General features: G+C 47.9%; 3 protein-coding genes across 13 annotated transcripts in view; 2 read left to right on the top strand and 1 right to left on the bottom strand.

The window, feature by feature from the left end:
- TMEM181 (transmembrane protein 181) overlaps positions 1–9,541 on the top strand; it is a 72,016-nt gene extending 62,475 nt beyond the window's left edge. For 4 of the 7 annotated variants that reach the window (XM_082404567.1, XM_082404566.1, XM_082404571.1 and 1 more), the window contains 7 exons: positions 250–307; positions 855–1,047; positions 1,623–1,674; positions 3,627–3,709; positions 4,722–4,811; positions 5,591–5,657; positions 6,079–9,541. In XM_082404567.1, coding sequence (XP_082260693.1) covers positions 250–307; positions 855–1,047; positions 1,623–1,674; positions 3,627–3,709; positions 4,722–4,811; positions 5,591–5,657; positions 6,079–6,157 — 622 coding nt within the window. In that variant the 3' untranslated portion in view covers positions 6,158–9,541. The remainder of the gene's footprint in view (positions 1–249; positions 308–854; positions 1,048–1,622; positions 1,675–3,626; positions 3,710–4,721; positions 4,812–5,590; positions 5,658–6,078) is intronic. The other 3 variants (XM_082404569.1, XM_082404568.1, XM_082404570.1) reach the window with 2 other exon arrangements.
- Positions 9,542–10,249: 708 nt separating this feature from the next.
- DYNLT1 (dynein light chain Tctex-type 1) lies at positions 10,250–17,425 on the bottom strand (the record flags this gene model as incomplete). Of its 4 annotated transcripts, XM_082404682.1 has the most annotated exons (5): positions 17,320–17,408; positions 14,561–14,602; positions 11,449–11,572; positions 10,994–11,071; positions 10,250–10,696 (listed from the first exon to the last, which is right to left on the bottom strand). In XM_082404682.1, the coding sequence occupies exons 1-5, from the start codon at positions 17,344–17,346 to the stop codon at positions 10,626–10,628; spliced, it is 342 nt and encodes a 113-aa protein (XP_082260808.1). In that variant the 5' UTR covers positions 17,347–17,408. The 4 variants fall into 4 exon arrangements, with proteins under 4 accessions (XP_082260808.1, XP_082260810.1, XP_082260809.1 ...); XM_082404684.1 differs by lacking the exon at positions 10,994–11,071 and having other exon boundaries at positions 17,320–17,419; XM_082404683.1 differs by lacking the exon at positions 14,561–14,602 and having other exon boundaries at positions 17,320–17,381.
- Positions 17,426–17,439: 14 nt separating this feature from the next.
- Positions 17,440–20,482, top strand: part of SYTL3 (synaptotagmin like 3) — a 97,116-nt gene continuing 94,073 nt past the window's right edge. For both annotated transcript variants that reach the window (XM_082404549.1, XM_082404548.1), the window contains exon 1: positions 17,440–17,826. The gene's annotated coding sequence lies outside the window, so the exon portion shown is untranslated. The remainder of the gene's footprint in view (positions 17,827–20,482) is intronic.

Genomic DNA, 20,482 nt, shown 5'->3' with positions numbered 1-20,482 from the left:
TGATGATGAATACTGTACTTCACCATACTGATGGCTGTGGACAGTAAGTTAGTAGTGTGTGCGCATTTCAGTAGGTAATTTGGGATTTCTCATAAATTGAGGATTACTTTTTAAAAATCTTTTACTGTTGGTCAGCAAGTAGTTTATGTTAGTAAGTTTTTTAAAAAGCCAAGTGAGAGAAAGTATAAAATAAAAAGTAAACTAGTTATTAATCTATGTTGTTTTTTTTTTATAACATCGTATTTCTAGAATTAATGAATTACATGATCCAATGTACCAGTATCGAGTTGACACAGGAAATTTTCAGGTAAGGATTGTTAATGAAGCCAGAGGAATTTTTTTTTAACTGCTGTCTTAAAAAGTCGCTGAATTTTGTAACTTAAATTGTGGTGTTGATACAAGCTTGCCAACTGGTTATTTGGGAAGGTCCATAGAAAGTTCATGTGTGGTTTAGACCCATCGTCTTCTAGGTGATCTAGTTCAGCCCCTCATTTCACAGAAAAGAAAACCAAGGTCCAGAAAAACTGAGCTCCAGGCCTGGATGCTTTCTGGGACACATAGCGCTGTCTTCCTAAGCAGGGCGGGGAGGCAGGCCCTCATCCCGGGGAGAGACAAGTAGGCGCCACTGCCGCTTATTGAGCACCTCCTACGTTCCAGGCCCCATGCTCGGAGCTTTCCGTGTGTCGTGGGGGCGTTCGCTCGTCTGATGAGCAGGGGCCGGGCTGTCCTCCTGGGGTGAGCTGGCCGCCTGTGCTCGCAGAGGGGTTGAGCCGGGATGAGGAGAGTCAGAGCGGCCGGAGCATGTTCTCGTGCTGCTCCAGGCTGTGACCTTCAGGGCTCCGGGTCCCTCTTAGAAAGCTCTGGCTTTCCTGCTTACGTTGTCGGAGGGAGAAGCAACACTGAGACCCTGTTGTCATTCAAGTGCCCGTCTGGTTTCGCTCCAGGGAATGAAGGTTTTCTTCATGGTGGTGGCCGCCATGTACATCTTATACCTTTTGTTCCTGATCGTGCGGGCCTGCTCCGAGCTGCGGCACATGCCTTATGTAGGTGAGCGCTGGTCTCAGACCCCCCTGGTGCAGGGCTGTCCACGTGGGCGCGGGCTGGGGGGGACGACGGCCTGACCCGGAGGGCAGACCCAGGGGCTGGAGCAGCGCCTTCAGCCCCAGGGAGCCCAGGGCTGCAGGGGTGACTCTGGGCCATTTGGACAGTGCTTCGGGCCAACGCTGGAGGGAGGCCTGTGGGGTGGAAGCCAGCTGGGGCCCCAGGTGCCAGTGTGGCTGTTGGAGCTGCCTGGATCCTTCTGGAATCGCACCTTACAAAGCGGCCGGGGTGGTTTTCCTCGTCCTTGAATCGGGACAAGTCACCTGATGTCATAGGATCCTTTCCCCCAATCTGTCACAAGCAAATAATAGTGGCCACGGCCTCGCTGGAGACCCTCCTGGCCTCGGGGGAGGTGAGACAGCATTTCTCCTGGGCTTCAGGTACTAACAGGTTTAAAGTCCAGAGGGAAGAAGGGTTTTGTTCAGAAGGTTTGGCTTTATTTTTGTCTTTAAAGATCTCTGGGATTAGTGGAATTTAATTCCAATTTGGTGATTTAATGGGAGTATTTACTTCTTTTTCAGATCTCAGGTTGAAATTTTTGACAGCATTGACTTTTGTAGTGCTTATCATTAGGTAAGAAGACTTTATTTCTTAAAAGAAGCAAAATGTGAGTTTTTATTTTACTGTCCTGAATATCTTTTCTCCCGTTCTATGGGGTTAATTTTAGGGGGCTTCTAGCCAGCTGTATCCACTGGTCTGAGGCCTCCTCCCCCGGCAGGGCCCTGAGTGTGTGGTGGCTGAGGGAGCATGTCTGTTGTTCGCGCCCAGGGGAGAGAAGAGAGAGCTTGGCGAAGGCCCGCGGCCCAGCGCTGCTCGAGTTCCCCTCTTGCTCTGACATGTGCCCTGTAAGGCAGCAGACGCAGTAGAGACAAGTCGGAGAGTTAGGATCCTGGGTGACGTGCTTGGCACCTGGGCTCCTTTTGCTGCCCCAAGGACAGGACGGTAAGCGGGCATCATTGAAGCACACGCGCTGCTGCCCGAGGGAAGCGGGCAGGAGATGCCACGCAGCAGAGCAGGTGCCGAGGACGCTCCCGGGTCCGCGGGCCGGCCTGAGGGAGCGCAGAAAGCCGGGTCTTTGAATGAATTCCGGATAATTGCTTGCTTGTTTTTTGGTTTGTCGCTTTCTCCTAAAATCAAAATCCCGAAGAGGAACGACATCTAGTTATCTGCATTTCTTTCTCGGTCGTTTGGATGGCAAATAAGCGGCTGTCAGCCCTTTCCCTGGTGGGAGCCGTGCCGGGCTCCGAGTGGCTGGCTCTCCACCCCTGCGCTGGGGTCCCAGCCTTGTTGGATGGGGGGTCCCGGAGGCATCTGGGTTCCTTCACCCGCCCCTGCAGGAGCTGTGTGCATCCCTCGCCAAAGCATGTGAACTTGGCCTGGTCTTCAAAATGAGCTTGGTTTTATTCAGCATCTAAATTCACCTGAAAACAGAGGTTCATGGGTTGTTACTCAGTCTCTCTTCAGCCCTTGGTACAGCCTCACATGCACACCCTCACCTCCTTCTACACATAAACACCCCTCCCACCCCCTCACACAGCCTCGCCCTCAGGCTGCCCCAGTCCACGGGCTGGGAGCTACTGTCTCCCTGTAGTGACCTCTGCACGTCTGTCTAGAAGTTGTTACGCTCTTGTGATCTTTCTTCGTCTGAGTTTCGAGGGGATTCATTCGTGCAGCAGGTACCCAGGAAGTGCCCCCACTGGTAACTGGGCAGACGGGTTCCTCGCTGTCACGGCGTTTGTAGTCCAGTGGAGGAGGGCAGTGATAAAAAATTTAAAAAGAGCCTAAACGCCGTAATGAAAGCAGAGGGATGGGCGATGGCAGGAGGGCCGTGGCTGCTCTAATGGGGCTCGTGGGCGACGCCTCTCCGAGCAGGGCGCCTGGGGCCTGAAGTAGGGCCCCGAAGCCTGGGCTCAGGGACAGCGGTGTCGCAGGGCGTGAGGGCGTGAGGGAGGGTGGCCGCCGGGAGGTCAGGGCGCCCCGCAGGCCATGGTGAGGAGTCTGGGTTCTGTTCTCAGTGGTGGGAACCCTTCGCAAGGTTTTAAGCCAGGAGGTGAAGGGACCGGGTTCACATTTTATTAAACAGTCTGTCTGGCTGGAGTGGAGGTTGGACCCCAGGGAGGGGAAGTGGGCCCCCCAGTACCGGAACCGTCTGTCGGCACGCGCGTTGGTGGGCAGGTGTCAGACAGGCATGTGAGCCACTGCCCAGCGGGGGAAGAGGACAAGGAGAGGCAGACTGTCCCCCGGGTCTGTTGGAGGAGATGGTCCAAAAGGCACAGACTGAGTAAGAGAAGAGGAGGAGCACGTGCCCGGGGACCTGGGTTCGAGGCTGTAACGAGGTCTGCGTCGGCATCGGCTGACCTTGTCCCTGGATCTGAGACCAGGAGCCCAGTGGAGGGGCTGTGTGCACGTGTACGAGTCTCCATGCAGATGAAATCATGACTAGCCAGTGAATGTAGCAAGTTATGTGCAGCTAGTGCTGTCTCTTGGTATGTTTTTATGTATCGTCCACCCCCCTTCTTTTTCAGCATCGTCATCCTTTATTTAAGGTTCGGAGCACAAGTATTACAAGACAATTTTGTAGCTGAACTGTCAACTCACTACCAGAATTATATCCTTTCGTGGAAAGACATCAGTTGTCAGGCACACACCCCGGTGGAGTGGGTAGCGTTGCAGGCCTGTGAAAGTCAGGAAGAGGCATGCCCTGGGGGCCTCACCCCTGTCCGTGTGAATGAGAGGCCCAGGGGCCCCAGCGCCTGCCCCCGCCCTCCACGCCCCACTCTCCTCTCTGTGGGGCAGGGCCTGGAACAAGGTCCACTCACCATCCGAGCCTCGGGTCCAGCCAGCTCTGCCCGCCTCTCCCTGCAGGGCACTGGGGAGAGGCCGAGGCCTGATTCGAGGGTCCTCTCTCCCCAGACGGCATCCCTTACCAACTCCCAGATGTGTCCAGGCACAGTTGACACCTGTGTCTCTGGGGAGGGCTTGTGAACAGCGGGGCCTCCTTCGTTTCCCTGGGGCCCCGTTGCCTTGGCAGTAAGCTCCTCTTCTGGATGCGTAATCAGGTCAAGTGTGTGCTTCCCACTCCCGCTTTCAGTGATGGCATCCATCAGGGGAAACCTTGGGGCTCATCCCTCACGTCTTGGGTTCTTTCCGTGGGGCCTCTTCTCTTACTTACATCCTTAGAATCGACGCATGATTTTTCACATTTTTGTGACTGAATTTCACACAAAGCTTTTATCAGATTCTCAAAGGGGTATGTAATCCAGAGAAGATTAAGAAGGACTAGTTTGAGAGTCTGTTTCCAGTTCTTCCTTTTATTCTTGACTCACCCGCATTTATGTGGCCTTCCTGCCCTTTGCGTGTGACTTGCTCTCATCAGGTCCTGCCACCTCCAGAGGCTTCCATGGATAGGAGAGGGCGCGGCTCACCTGTGGTTTTCAGGTGCCCCTGACAAGTCATTGTAACCTCCGGCCGTGGGCCTGCCCTGTGGTGCCCCGATGTCTGGGTGTGGCCCCCGGGGTCTCGGCTGCTGCTTAGCAGTCCCTGACGGTTGGGGGAGGGCCCGGCTGACGTGTCCAAATAGATGGTGTCCCAGCTCTGCTGCTTCCCTTGACCAGTGTCACCAGCTGAATTCTTATCTTTCTACGGCTTGTTGAACTTTTACCTCTACACTTTGGCCTTTGTGTATTCGCCCTCGAAGAACGCCCTGTACGGTAAGCCACCGGCCAAGGTCGCTGACCAGGGGGCTTGGGCAGCAGCTCCGGCCCCGCCTCCCCGGCGCCCTCTTAGCGGGGAGACCCGGCGGGCTCGGCTAGTGAGCCCTGAGCCGCACGTGGAGCCCAGCGGGTGCCGTGTCCTTACAGCCCAAGATGCACGAACGGAGTGTGTCCGTGGGTCCTGACACGAGCGTGTCCGTCAGCCCCGCGAAATAAAGTCTGTTGGAAATGAGTGCCGTGACCATCAAAAGAAAGCCAGATGTACACCCCGCCCCACCTCCCAAAAGAACCAAACCAAAACAGCCCTCTTGCCCCGGGGTGAGAAGGGTGAGAACGCCCTGGAGCCGGGGCGGCGTGTGGCCCGGCAGGGCCACCTGGCTGTCCGTGGAGGGGGCTCTCAGCACGTGCGCAGAGGGTCCGGGCGGAGGCGACGGGTGACGGGCTGTGGACCAGCAGCCTTGCTCAGGCCCGGGGCGCGGCGGGCGCGGCGGGCAGACCAGGTCTCCCGGCCCTGCTCCCAGTGAGGACCTGCGGGGCCCTGGGCTGCGGGGAGCCCGCCCGCCGGCTGCTCCGGGCGGCGCTTCCCCCCAGGCTCCCGCTCAGTCTTCCCGCGGCGCCCCCCGGGGACAGAACGACCTGTCCACCTGTCCGGCTCACGCAGGCGGTAAACGGGGAAGCGGGGATTGGAATCCAGCTCTTTCTGACTCCCACCCTTCTTCTAGAACAGCCTCCTGCCTCTCTGGGCTGGTGACGTTAAAATGCTTGTTGGTTTTCAGAGTCCCAGCTGAAGGACAATCCCGCCTTCTCCATGCTCAACGACTCGGACGATGACGTGATATACGGGTAAGTCCCCACCTCCACCAAAGGCTGCCCCGGGGCCAGCGCTCCGCCTGCTTTCGCATGTTTACCGGAGAGGCTGGTGATCATTCTCAGACGATTTCAAAGGTATCGTCCCGTTTCTTTCACCTGGGAGAGTCATGCGATCCCCTGGTTTTCTGTTGTCATGTCACTCAGGCTTAGGTGGGTAGTGTCCCTTCCTGTTGGACACCTGAGTGAGTGGTGACCACAGGAAGAGCAGTTCTTTCTGGAAGAACAGACACCCTGGTGATGGGTGGGGCGGGAGGAGTGGGAGGAATCAATTGGTGACAGAAGTGGAGAGAGGCTAGGAAATGGGCTCTTGTTAGGACGGCGGGTCAGTGTGAAGAGGAGAATAAATCCAGTGCTGTCAAAAGCCGAATGGTATCAGAGGTCTCTTTTGTAACAGGAGTGACTATGAAGAGATGCCCCTGCAGAATGGCCAGGCCATCCGGGCCCAGTACAAGGAGGGGTCTGAGAGTGACTGAGCCCCCCCGTGCCTGCTTCCTGGCCTGCCCTGTACCTGCCTGAACGCAGACCTCTCTTACAAGCAGAGATTTCCTGACCTTATTTGTTTACATATTTTTGAAAGGAAAACCAAAATTGAGGACAAATTTAAACAATGGGCCAAATTTACTGTTAGACTGACTGCATTTATTTGGGAAGAGAAGCACTGACGAGAAGTTTAAACAGCCAAATCATTTTTCAAAGATTTCATATGAGAGATAGCTGTTTTCAGTGGTGAGAAAGAAATTACTGCTGTTTTTAGTAGAGAGAATTATGTACTTAAAAAAGCAATTTACTAATTTCAAGTTCCTGGAAAGCCCTTGTGAATAAGGCCCACAGCATGGTGGTGGTCCTCTGCTCCCTTCCTTTCTTCCCTGCCCCGGGGTACCAATTTTTGACCCTTTAAACTCAAAGGGAAGCCTGTTTCTGTGGCTGCCCCACGAGGGCAGTCCTTCCCCATTGAGTGGCCTGTGCTCTGGGTGATCACGCATCTCAGGTGATGGGTAACTTGTGTCGGTTGCTGTGTGAAATGTGTACGTACGTAATGGCTCTTTAGGGAAAGGGAGGCGGGTGGGCAGGTTCTAGCCCTTCACTGCCACCAAAGCAGAGCTGGTGTCTTGGAGTTCTGAGGAGCATTTGATAAGGCTTGTAAGGAAAGGGTAAGATGACTGACAGGTTGTCAGCTCCCATGGGAAGGGTCTCGTTGCCAGGGTTTTCTAAGGGCCTGTGTGCACACGTGAGTAATGCGTGTGAGCGTTACATCATGAATATGAATGATGTCCCTGTGCATAGAGACATCATTCATATTCATGGGGAGGAGGGTATCCATTACAATTCCAGTAAGCAGGAGTTTCTGCAACTCTGTTAAAGATGATACCTTGTAGAGCTCTATTTGTTTTGTTTTTTTAATAAAAGTTAAACAAGTGATTGGTATACTACTACAGATTCGTTATTGCCAAAAAGTTCTTCAGCTTCACATTTGGAAACTAGATGAAAGAAGGTAAAACATTTTAGATGGCTTACGGAGGAACATCTCTGGGGAGAAGGTAACTTGTTGGGAATCATTCCGGCCCTGTGTGTCTCACATGGTCGTCAGGTAAACAGATAAATTGCTCTGTGTAAGAGCCGTCTGGAGCTGCTGAATCTGTGGCATTGTAGAAGGCCCTGGAGATTTCCAGTTCCTTTTTGTCAAAGGCTAATTATAGGAGGTAGAGATATCTCCTTTGCTTTTCATTTGGCATGCATACTAATCTCTCGCTTGAATGGTTTACCTGTGATCATTGCAGACATCCTGATTGATGCCATCTCGGCAGACGCAGAGGTATGGGACGTGATTGTTCTGCTCTGCAAACAGCCCCTGCACTTTCTTCATGTATACATTACCTCTCCAATTACCATTCAGAGCTAAAAGTTACATTCCACTTTAGGTAGTGCTGGGACCTTAGAGAGGTTCATGAGAGACTATTCATTATGACTTCATATCTTTCTTTTTAATTTAAGCTTTAATGATAATGCACCTTTAATATGGATTCCATTTATATTTGTTTTTAAAACCTTGTAAATAAGAAAGTCTGAATTAAAACAGTTGTATTATTGCAAGGGTAATTCAAGTTTACATGATTTTTACATTTGCTGCAATGACGTGATTACTTTTTTTGATTCTGTGTATTCAGAGGTATTGAAGAAATTTTCTGTTACCAAATTTTACAACTTCTATTAAGACTAAGTAATTTTATGTAAATTGATGAAAACTTACTTGTGCTGATTAATATATCCTAGTATGATATAGTTTACAAGTTTTAATCATTATAAAATAATTGTCCATAATTTGGAATGCTGTTATCAGTAAATGTAAAGTATTTGAAGCATTTAGCTGTACACATTAGGTACATTTTAAAACTTATCCTCATCCTATAGTGTAGTTGTTAACTGATGACTGATATCTTCATCCTTTGATTCCTATTGGCATCAAATCAGTGAAATGAAAAATATGGGAGCATTTATTTACTTTTTGTAACTAAGTTGGAAACGAGGAAAAGTTACAAAAGAAAGTACTTAAGTGGGAAATGGTTCTTTATTAAGTCATGCATTTTCAGTTTCTCTTCTCTAGTATATGTCAACATATTACATCTTACATGTAAAAATTTTCTTAAAATGTGTAGCATTTAGCGTGTATTATATGTGCCATAGGTATTAGGTTAAAACACTAAAGTCTGCCAGAAACTTTATAGACAGTAGCAAGAAAATGACTATGATTATTTTTTGGTCTTGGAGGGTATCAAAGTTTTGCAAACTTAAATTATAAAGGGCTGACTTTAGTTCTTCCATGGTAACAGCTTGAATAACATCATCTTTGGGATAATTTTTTATACTGGTCCAGTCTAGGGGAACCTGGAAGATGACCGTAGGCATTTCACAGTTTCCCTAGGGAGAGCTTCATTATCCATGTGGATAAAGGTCTGCTTGATTTATTATTAAATCATTAAAGCAGTGCAGTGATGCAGTTTTCTCTCTCTTAAGCCCCATTTGAAAGGCTAAAGAAGAGGATATATAAAATATATTCAAGGTTTGTAAGATTGTTCCTGTACATAATTACAGATTGCAATAAAAGTTTAGATACATTATGTAAACCCAACCCATTAAATGGTCAGGTTACAAGACAGACATCACCAGCCTCAAGAATTCCATGAGCTATTTACTGAAGGTACAGTTACGTTCAGTGGATTATAATGTGGTAACTTATTTCCTGGAATCCTTTTCACAGGGAAAAACACAGAGGCTCATAGAAGGGATGATTAAAAGGGACATCTAGTGAAGACTAGACTTAGAACACTTAAGTACATTTATGTATTTTGAGGGTTTTAAAAACCAGTTGCCTTAGAGGTTAGACTTTTGAAAAACAAAGGTACAAACCTTTTCCGCAGGCCAAAAGGAAGTTGCTTTAGTCTGTGACATCTTGTTACCCTGTTTATCTTGATTTGACATGTTTTAGGTATACTGGGAACTATAATACCAGACTATGAAACGCAGGGTTTTCTGCTACTGAAAACTGCCTTTTTACAAAGAGACTGTAAATATTTGTAAAATAAAACAACTCTAAACCTTAAGCCCAAAAGGGCAGAGAAACCTATGTATTAGACCTTGGAACTGTGTCAGTGAGCACGGTAGTACTTGATCACAGAATGATCATTGTAGTCAATCAAAGTGAATAAATGTTTATTTATGGCAAATTTACACTTTGGGAATGGCTTAAGAGACTACCTTTCTATACTCTGGTTTCTCTTCAGGTCGTATAAATCTTTCACCTTTTACTAAGAGACTACCTTTCTGGTAGATGTTAATAAATTTTTAATATTTGATCCTTATTTATGTACATTGATTTGTTTGCTCTTTGCATGTGGAGTTAACTTGATCATTCAGGCATTGGTGCTTTAGGGACAAGAGCAGGGTTTTTTCATTTCAGCAGGTGGACGCGGAGGTGTGTCTGTCTTTATTGCCATGTTAACGTGGCCCAGGCACAAGCCCTGAAGGTGAGGTTCACCGGGTTTGGGGACCACCTCCCCACTTACTTGGATATGACTTTAAATCAGTCAGAAAACCTCCAGACACCTTTTCTGATTCATAAATAATGGTCTAACTGTTGTGGACACAAAATGAATAATTGTGAAAGCATTGTGTAAGCCGTAAGGTAGTAAAACATTTCTGTTGTGATTGCTACTGAAAAATAAGAGAACACAGGAGTAGAAGCTGTAGTGTTGCAGATTTGGGCCGACAGTGTGAGTCAGAGCTCTCCAGCTATCAGAAAAGACCAGCTTGCCCACCTGCCACCCCTGAAGCTCCAGAAGAGAAGACCTGGAGGGAAGGATGTGATGCCCAAGGGTAGAATTCCAACCAGAACACAGCAGAGCAGTCAAGATCTTGGTCCCACGGGTGAATCAGCAAATCGCTGTACTGGAGAGGACCAAAGCTGAACTGCAACTTCTGTTTTTTACGGTTTTATAGATTCTAAAGCCACTAACTAAATATGGAGAATTCATTTGTGATACTATTTAGACTATGAAGAAAACACACACTTTAAATTGGTATAATTTATTATTCTAACAAAAGTACAAAGTATGGAAAATTAGTGTATTTGAATCATTTCAGAGAGTAGAGAAAGTTTCACACTAGCAGATTTCGGCTTTTAGCACCTTTGAAAAGAAACATTCAAAGTTAAGACAAGTGGCAGGACAGGCTCCTGACTACCTTCGGTGATGATTCCTCTGACTTAGGGTGTGCAGGTCACAGAACAGTGTGGTTATTTGGTTTTTTTCTCTACATTTTGAGAGCGCCACAAAAACACACTTAAAGAGAGTGAGACAGGTGATCACTGAGTAGATGGCTGGTGGTTAGAAGATGGAAGAGAAATGTTGGGACAAAAGGAGAAAGATCACAGGCTGGACGAGGCGGTCAAATGGACAGTCCGAAGGCGCTAACAATGCAGTACATGGTCTTGTTCTCCCATCGCACAGTGCAGCTCCCTGCAGGAGGAAGGAGGCGGGTTAGGACAGAAAACCGGGAAGAACGGGGGTCTTCCGAGTTCTCACGATCATGTACTTAACTCTTGGTGGCCAAAAAAGAAGGTTGGCCAGTCTCTTTTCTATAAAGTGTTTTAAAAGGTGACTCTAATAAACATGCATTCAAAGACAGGAAACATCCAAGCACATATTTCATAAAACAACGCTTTGAATTATCTAGATCTCAGCAGGGTCCAGGCACCACAGAGCCTTCAGGGAAGTGCCCGTGACAAGCCTTCACGAAAGGAATGAAAACCGTACCGTCAGTAGAGCTGTCCCAGAAGCAGGAACTTGCCGTGTGCAATCCCGCTCCGTTCTTCTGCATGATTACACAGGTCACTTCGATAAAAACAGACTTTTATTAGAGAAATATACTTGGCAACACAAATTCCTTTCTGTCCACTTTCAGCAATGTATATGTAGATCACGTGGCTGATGTTCATGATAACAATTCTAGGGGTAGAGTGCCTGGTCCTAGGACATCAACAGATCACCACAGGCTTGTTCTAAGAGCATCAGATCTGAAATGCTGGTACATCCCTGCGTTCCCGCAGCCCCACAGGCCAGGTGGGCGGTAACGTGCACAAGCCAAGTGACCTGCTCCTACCAGGAACCTCCTCTGAGCTCAGGCCACGCTGCTCTCCTGACACAGACTCGCCTCTGATCAGTATTTAAAGAACCACCACCAATACAAACAAGAGGCAAAAATTCATTACCAATGTATTTAAATGGTTTCCCCAGCTTGGTGAGTTGGCTTAAGGTCTGCTCCACTACGTTTGTGGTCCACTGATTGACTTTGCTGTGCTGATAGGCGTTGCCACCGATGGCACTTTCTATGGCCTGGAAGACAGAGCACACTGGTCACGGCTAGCAGAACACACCAGACACCTTCCAGCCACTCCTGAGGTTAGCACAGTTAGTACCGCACCCTAAGAACTGCTGAAATACGATCTGCATAAAGTGTAAATAAGCTTATTTGTAACCACGAGGACTCCTTTGCAAATGTACCTTTTGTTCTAACCGTGTTATATTTCATTTGAATGCTTTATATTCATTTTTTAAAATATGTAATTATATGGGACTTCCCTGGTGGTCCAGTGGCTAACACTCCGCGTTCCCAACGCAGGGGGCCCGGGTTCGATCCCTGCTTGGGGAACTAGATCCCGCATGCCGCCAACTAAAGAGTCCGCATGCCACAACGAAGATCCTGCATGCTGGAACTAAGACCCAGTGCAGCCAAATAAAAAAAAGTAATTAGCATCTGATCTGTCAAGTTTTTTAAACATTTTGACCGAATTTAATGTTTGTTGTTGTGATTACTGTCTGGAGATAAGCAATGCATTTTCTTCCTACTGAGGCTAGAAAATATCTTCCTTTGCCTATTTCTTTCTTAAAAGTACACTAGAGATAGAGGAATCTTTTGTCGGTTGTACAACTGACAATGTACAAACCTATCCAAAGAATCATGTATTGATATTTACAAATACTTCCTTTACCCAGCATCTTCTGGGAATATGTTACCACAGAAGTACATTTTTCAGAAAACTAAAGAACTCCTCTATCTATTCCAAAACTTAGTTTGTGATGAATTTTTTCTTTATTATGAAATTCCTTGTCTCCTTTTCTGTGCTCTATTCTGGGTGGGTTCACCCTGTGTGCTTCAGAGGGTATTCAGGAATACACGCGGTCCCTGGCCCCAACTCTTGGTCCAGCTGGTAATGAGGATAGCCCCAGTTTATGGTTTTCTGGGCCTTTTATGTTGGTGCCTGTGTGCCTGCTTCTAAGCAGCTTTCTTTTCTACTCCTTTTCTAACTTGTGCTGGAAACCAGAAAACTGAGTCTTTATGACACTTATGACCTAAAATAATAACATTCAGTGAGGCCTAAGTTCTGTCCTCAGACGTGGAGAGAAAAAGTCCCTGAGTTGTATACAATGGTGACAGACTGGGGTCTACTGCCGGGGGCCTAGCCCAGAGACCTTGGTTTTGAGGAACAGAAGCTACCTACAGTCACGCCGTATGAGCGGCCTGCTCCCCTCACAAACTGTCACAGCTCTTCCGCACCCTCGGCCGTGTCCTGCTCCCTCGCCAGCTCAGAGCTGAACCTGGGACCAGGGTATTAATAGCTCTGGGCGTCCTCAAAGAAGTAGGGGCTGCACTCAAGCTAAACCTCTCACTCTGGCAAGCCTCTCCACACATGCTTCGGAATTCACTGTTTTTCAGGGAGGGAGGAAAACCCTCCGCTAATTTTGGACCCATCCAAATTTACTACTACCCAATGCTTAAAATAGCTCGAGTACAGAATTAACCTATTGCCTAGAGGCAAAAAAAAGCTGTAGAGGCCCATGTGAAAGTAACACCACACTGTAACTTTATGCTTCCACGAGACTGGGAAGGTCTACTTGCAATGGTACTTGTTGCCTGGGAACCAAGTCAAAGACAGTGAAGAAAACAAGCGAGGCCCAAGGAGGCTTCATGACAAGCTAACTCCATTTCTGAGTTCTAGTGAAATTCACCCATCTTCCTGCTCCCTACCATGTTCCTAAGAAACACTGTATTTTGAAAAACGACAAGGGCTTCCCTGGTGGCACAGTGGTTAAGAATCCGCCTGCCAATGCAGGGGACGCGGGTTCGAGCCCCAGTCTGGGAAGATCCCACACGCCGTGGAGCGACTAACCCCGTGCACCACAACTACTGAGCCTGCGCTCTAGAGCCCACGAGCCACAACTACTGAAGTCTGTGCGTCTACTGAACCCGCGTGCCACAACTACTGAAGTCCGTGTGTCTAGAGACCGTGCTCCGCAACAAAGAGAAGCCACCGCGATGAGAAGCCCGCGCACCCCAACGAAGAGTAGCCCCTGCTCGCCGCAACTAGAGAAAGCCCGCGCGCAGCAATGAAGACCCAACGCAGCCAAACAAAAAAATTTAAAAAATAAGTAAATTTTAAAAAAAGAAAAACAATGACAAGCAAACTGTTATACATCCTGAAAGCAAGCAGAAAATCATGCCTGATGTGGAATAATACATACGGCAGAACAAAATCATTTTGCTTTCTGATGATGTTCACGAAAATAGGTTGTGGTTCTTTATCACTCTGGCATTAGTCAATAACTTGCACTAATAATAATTTGCATTGGAGTAAATTCCAAATCACATATATAACCTCAAATGGTATTGGTAAACTTAGATCATCTAATAACCGTCTTTTAGCCACTGGCTTCATTTTGTGCTCAGTGTACCCAGGGAGGGAAACTGACTAGGAAAACGTTTCTGGCCTCCTTCCTGCCCCAGGCTGCCCCCCTGCTCAGCACTAGTCCAGCCACAGCCACCTCCCTCCAATCCCTCAAACATACCACGCACACTCCTTACCACAGGGCCTTTGCACTTGTCCACTGCCTGGAATATTTGTCCCCCTCTTTTCACTGAGTTAACACTCCCATTTTCTCAGATTCCAGCTCTGAACTCACTAGGTGGGTTAATCCCTCAAAGCACCACATACCGTGGCAGTTACCACACAGGGAATGCACGTTTACATTTTCCAGTGTGATTATTACCATGAGTCTTTGATGCTAAAAGGTTATAGAATCAAGCCTTAGTAACATTCAATAATAATGCTAGTATATAAAATGTTCTGTCTCATTTAAAATATATAATTAACATAATATGGGAGTAATTCTTATCTAGATAATTCATTGAAGTAAAAACTGTTATTTGAAATGCCAAAACACACAGGCTCAGTTGAAACAATTCCAAGACAGTATTTAAAACATTATTTTCACTCATACAAGCCATTAATCAAACACTGAAGAAGGGAGCATTTCTCCTCTTACCTCTTTTACAATGTTGCTCACTTCATCAACAACAAAAGCAGTCTGTAAGGAAGACAATTAGTTAAGTTTGATTGATTTAAAAGATCCTTTTCCACTGCACTGATTAATGCAAATTTAGGTAATGAACATGATTTAGAAATGAAGACCTTAGAAATAATCTAACCAGGCTGTTCATTTCACTGAGGAAAACATTAAGGAGCTCCCTGAGGATCCCAGAGCTAATGAGAGGCAGTCAGGAGACTTAGGACACAGGTACACAATTTAAAGGCTTTCTGGTTTGTTTTTGTTTTAATCATGCCATGACCCAGAAGACTGACTTCACCCTAAACTAGAATTCAATCTCTCCATCCATTTCAGCTGGCCGCTAGGATCATTACTATAGATGTTTAATGAGTTACTTGACTTTTATATAAATTAACTGACTCTTTCCCTGATGTAAACTTGTTAGGAGGCTTGCAACTTGAGACGTCTTGGTTTTGGTGGTTTGTTTTTAACCACTATTTGTGGTCAGATTTACCATGATTTTACTGTTTTCTTTCTCAGTGCTGTCCTACTTCAGGACTGTACAGCCAGCGGCTGGCACAGCCATTCCCCGCCAGTGTGTCGAGGTGAGCTGGGAGGTGGGCTGTCAGCGGGAATCCAGTGCCAGGAGTTTATATAAATGGTTTTCTTTTTTCTTTCTTTTTACATATGGTACATCTGAACGGGTACAAGGTTCCCTCTGAATCCTGGGAACCTTATTTCCTGAGCTTTGCAGATGCTTTCCAGAGGGCAGCCCCAGGCCCTCAGTCCACGTGCATCCCGGTGGAATAAAGGCAGAGAGTCTGGCAGGGTGTTTTCCTCCCTGCGGGGCTGCTGACCACTGTGGCCCTGTGCTAGCAATGCCCCTTTCTTCCCAGGACTCAAGAGCTGACTGCCTGAAGCCCACCTGCTCTACTCAGAAGTCATACTGGGAGACAAAGCCAACTCACCAAGTTAATGAACAGCTGCAGTATCCTAGATTAAATTATTTCTCGAAGTTTAAAGGATCCTTCCAAGAGACTTCAGTGATCCTAAACCATACAGGAAGGTCCCTGTATAACCTTCCATGTGGTTAAAATATGAAAAAGGGTGAGGGGCATTTCAGTGGACTTTTCGTGGAAAGTACAGCAGTTGTACAGAATCCACTGGGCAGTTTCAGTTTCTACAGGAAAGATGAACAATGAACGGAGAGTAGAGTTATTAATACAAAGATCCAGGTATCTACATGAAGTTAGGGGATATGCAGAGGCTGTTAGGAGGAGTGGGGTGGATTAGTAAACGCCCACAGCAGGCCTGCTAGAAAGAAGAGAGTCATGGTCTCAGCCTCCCAGGGCTTTATCTTGTGTAAAACACAGATCAACTCTGTTGAGCCCTTTCATTTCTCGGATATGCAGTTGAGATCTGAAATAATGAAGTCACTTAGCTGCCTCATTGGAGAGCGCCAGATTTAGAGTGCAGAGTATTAAAATGCCAGTATTAAGGACTTCCTCTATATTGCCATTTCCTTTCTTAGAAGTTACTCAATATTCCTATAATACAAGCCATTTTCCAATATTATACTAGTGCACAGTTTACAGGGAAAAGTTTTTTCTTGGCTCCCTGCTCCTCAACTATGACTTCTCCTTATTTTCACTTGATTGCTGCCAGCATTCAGACACTGATGATGACACGACCATAGACAGTTTGTGCTAGTTTGGAAATTAGATAAAAACTGAAACTCTGAAGATCAGTCCTTAAGCCTTATATATATATGTATTTCCCTCAAAACATTCCTGCTTAGACTAAATTTCAAAAATGGTAAAATAACCTGTTATTTTTGACAGGCTGCATAATAAATAGGGCTCCATTTATTTGTATTTCAGCAAGAATTATTTAGCGAGAAGAAAAATGGGCAGCTATTCTATACGAGGCGCATCCATCAGCTATATTCCCTGAATGCTCGTAAGCTTGAAGGAGAGCCATGAAACGGCACACGTCAGTACAGTGAATGTCTTCTGCTTGGTGAATAAGTGTACGCGCTACCCTGCTTCTCCGTTGGGGCAGTAAGAGATGACTCTTCTCCCACCACAAATAGGAGCTAGCTTACTGTCGTCTCAAACTCAAATGGAATGGGAGTGACGGTGGCCTCGGTGGGCGTTGCGCGCAGCACCGAAGAACAGGTGTGGAAACGGAGACAAAGGCAGGTTCTCCTATTGGGCACGTCTGCTTTTTGCCCACAGCCAGAGGATCCAATCCTTGACTGAAGGGACTTGAGAGATGTGACTGTACGTGCGGGTCACTCTGGAGTCTTGCGTGCATCAGCGACACACAAGCGGCGGCCTTCAGTCTTCCCCACCCGCGGGCGGGGTCTGCATCACGGAATAAACGCAGCGAGTGGCGGCGCTCTCTCGGGGTCGGCGGCGCGGCGGGCCGGGGGCGCCGGGGAGGCGAGCGGCGCGGCGGGTAGGCTCCCGGGGGCGCCGCCGGCGGAAGGCGTCCCGGGGCTGCGGAGCCCCCTCCACGCCCCGCCCCGCCCCACGAGCCCCGCCCCGGGCAGGGCGACGACGCCCTGAGCCGGCCCGGCGGTGGGTCACCGCGAAGCGCTCGGCAGGGCGCCGGTGCCGACAGCCTGAGCCGGGGACGGCCGCTGCCCACGTCTAGACGCGGCCCGGGTGCCCGCACAAGCCCCTGGCTGCCGCCGCCCACCCGCACCCGGAACTCCCGGCCTCCACCCGTCCCGTCGCCGCCCCAGCGGTTACCTCCTCGGTAGCCTGGTAGTCTTCCATCTTTCCTTCGGCGCCTCGCCTCCGCCTCCCTGAGTAGAGCGCACTGCGCAGGCGCACTCAGGCCCCGCCCCGCTCCTGGCCCCGCCCTCCTCTAGGGGCCCCGCCCACTCCCTCCCTGACCCAGTTGCCAGTGCCGCTCCGACCAGCCCGGCGGCAGCTCGGCGTTAGCTCCTTCTCCCGTCCTCCCGGGGCCGACGGTTTCCGCGGGAACCCGCCAGGGAATCCCGGCAGCTCCCTACACCTCAGCGACGAAAACAAAACAAATGGACAAAGCCAGTCCGGGAGGGGAAGAGTCGTCCTGGCCCCTCCCTCCGGTTCGTACTGTGTGGGTTAATTTGAACGTTCAAGCGAGTTTGGACACCTGGTAACAAACTGTAAAGTGATTTCTGAACGTGATGGGCTGTCAGATATTGTTTGCAGTCCACTTAAGGATCCAAGGTTAGGAAACTTCAGCTGTGAACGAAACCTTCCTTTGGGGAGGTAAGTTTTCCGTATAAATGAGATTTTTTTTTTTTTCCTACAGTCACCATTAAAAAAAAAAAATTGGGGGGTGGGAAACATTGTAAAATGCTTCACATTTCCTGGCTGCCTTAAGCAGAATGACCTAGACATACACTTAACTTGTCTACAAGGGTCTTTATAAAAATTAGTAATGGCGCTGGGCACTGGTATAGCGCTCTCCAAGAAGGGCTGGGGTATATGTACCTGCTTGCTTGCATGTGATCTGAGGCTAAAACCTTTGACTTTGGGGGCTACTTTTTCTGTTGTTTTTACCACACCCTCAAAGTCAATCTGTCACTTCTTACCTCTCCAGAGACCAGTAGCTAAAACCCACTTCCCATCCTCCCAGGAAGGGCTGACCACGGGACCCTGAGACTTGGTAGAATTAAGCTGCAGAGACCACATTCAGTTCATCTGCAACCCTTGTTTCTGTGCTATAGAATCTGAGTTCCATGCTGGCAGAATCCGTTTTATTCACTAATGTGTCCCCTGCCCCTTCCATTGTACCTGGCACATGGTAGGTGCGCAATTAAAATTTACTGAATGAATGATTTCCCTACACATTAGTTCTGCCTCATACCCAGTTGCAGAGAACTGGGAGTGGAGGAAGAGGCAATCGCCTGCCTCCTGGGAAAGGGGGAGGGGGAGAGGGTGAAAGACACAAGGCTGCCCTGCCCTGGACACCTGGCTTGAGCAAGGGGACCTGCTGGGTGGGAACCGGCTGCCCTCTCACACCTGCTTTCTGATTCTCAGATTCTGAACTCTACGCTTTGAGTTTTGTTCCCTTCCTGTTATCTGGCTTCAACTCACCTGTTCCAGTGTTTCAGCCTGAAGCCTCAGTCTACATGGGATTCTAAGTCTGGCATTTCTTTGTTTTGTCTTCCTCACATTCCCAGCTTCACCTAAGATCCCAAGATCCCTTATCAGGTGTCCTTCTCCATCACTTGACCCCAGTTCCAGCCCCTCAGCAACACCACACTCCTGAGCCAATCAGGGGCCTTTTCACCCTCTTCTAATTTTCTTCTGCTCTCCTGCGGTGGCCCCGGAGGCCCACTAGCTACGTGTGTTAGAATTATGTGCAAAGCAAGAGGGAACAATTCTGAGTGAGGTTTGGGACATCTTTTCTAAATTGTTCCATAGCCTTTTAAGAATTTCCTAATTCAAATGAGTGTCCTGAATGGCTGCTGGGATAGTGCATTAGTAATGCTTAGATCTTAAGTTATACTGTCACTGAAAATCACCAGCATGTGCATAAATCAACAGAAAACATGTAAATGTGAATTTTAAAAAATTTTACATGACTTTAGCTTATCTGCATTGGGTACCCCTCTCCAATTTTAACTACCAAAGAACATTCATTAAATGATCATAATACATGCTATAGTTATATTGAGTCTGCCCCAGAAATGGATAAGTTGGTCTGTGTATCTTCAGAACTATTTGTTCACTTATTCAACACACATGACAGTGAGCACTCACTTTGCTGCAGCCTCTGAGCTGGAGTGGAAGCTCCAGAGTTGACTAGGATACGGCCTTGATGGAAAAACTTGAAAAACTTATTTCTGTCAATGGGAGAATTTGAATTCTCTAGGCTCAGTGATGTTGTAGTGCTTGGAAAAATGCAGTGCAGGGGTTGTATTCTGCCCAGTTGATGTACACTCTGCAGGGCTAAAGAATTTAAAATCACTATGGCATTTGGCAGTTGACTAGCTGCCATTCCAGCACCCCGACTCTGCCAAGAATGAATGTCCATTAGAAGTCCTGCAGTATGAACACACTGACTCAGAGCTGCTCATGAATCTCCAGTATTTAGCCGTATTTTAGAATAACGTTTAGGTTTCTGTGCAACGAGTCAGTGGAGTGGATCTTGGATTTGCTTTTCAATTTGGGGCTTAGCCATAAGTTGGCAGATGTTGTGTGCTTTGTTGCTTTGAGTCGAGCCTCTTAAATACACTCTTTAGAAATAAGGATTGTTGTTGTCAATGCCTTATTTAGCAAGTGTGGGCCAAATAATCATAGCCCTGTCACCTCAACAAATAATATCCACAGCCACAGTTGGGTCTCCCAGTGCTGTCTATGCTCCGCAGCCGTTTGCCATCCAAATCCAATCCTGGGGATGCTCGAGTTTTCCTTCCTTTCCCCGTGCTTAGGAGTGTGTTACTGAGATGTACCGTGGAGTCATGCTAAGTCACTAATGAGGAGGAGGAGGAGGAAGGTGCTGATGATGATGATGGCAATTGCAAAACACTCAAGTGTGAGGAATGTAACGTTGTAATGGAGAAGAAAATAAACTTGTGGCTGACACAGATCTAAAGTGAGAATCCTGTGCTGAGAAGTTACATGCTAACGAGATTGGCTAAGAAACGCCTATATTTAGGTCTGCTGTCCGCTGGGAAGCACGGGCACAGTGGGACTGAAATACCTCTGTACCAACTGGAAATGGCCGTTGCTCTGAACCCCTTGGCTCCCTCTTCCTTCCAATCCTGCTCACCCCTGCCCCTTCCCTGGGACCTCATCCCAAGAGCCAACAACTAAAGGATAATTTGGGGCATAGCAGGGCCACCAGCAGGCATTTCTTCTCACCAATCATTTCATGCTGTGGTAGTTATTAACTAGTTTATCAGTTCTGTGTATA

This window comes from Balaenoptera borealis (genome assembly GCF_965194805.1).
Source record: "Balaenoptera borealis genome assembly, chromosome: 9".
Taxonomy (NCBI): Eukaryota; Metazoa; Chordata; class Mammalia; order Artiodactyla; family Balaenopteridae; genus Balaenoptera; species Balaenoptera borealis.
This window is presented reverse-complemented; position numbering and strand designations above follow the sequence as displayed.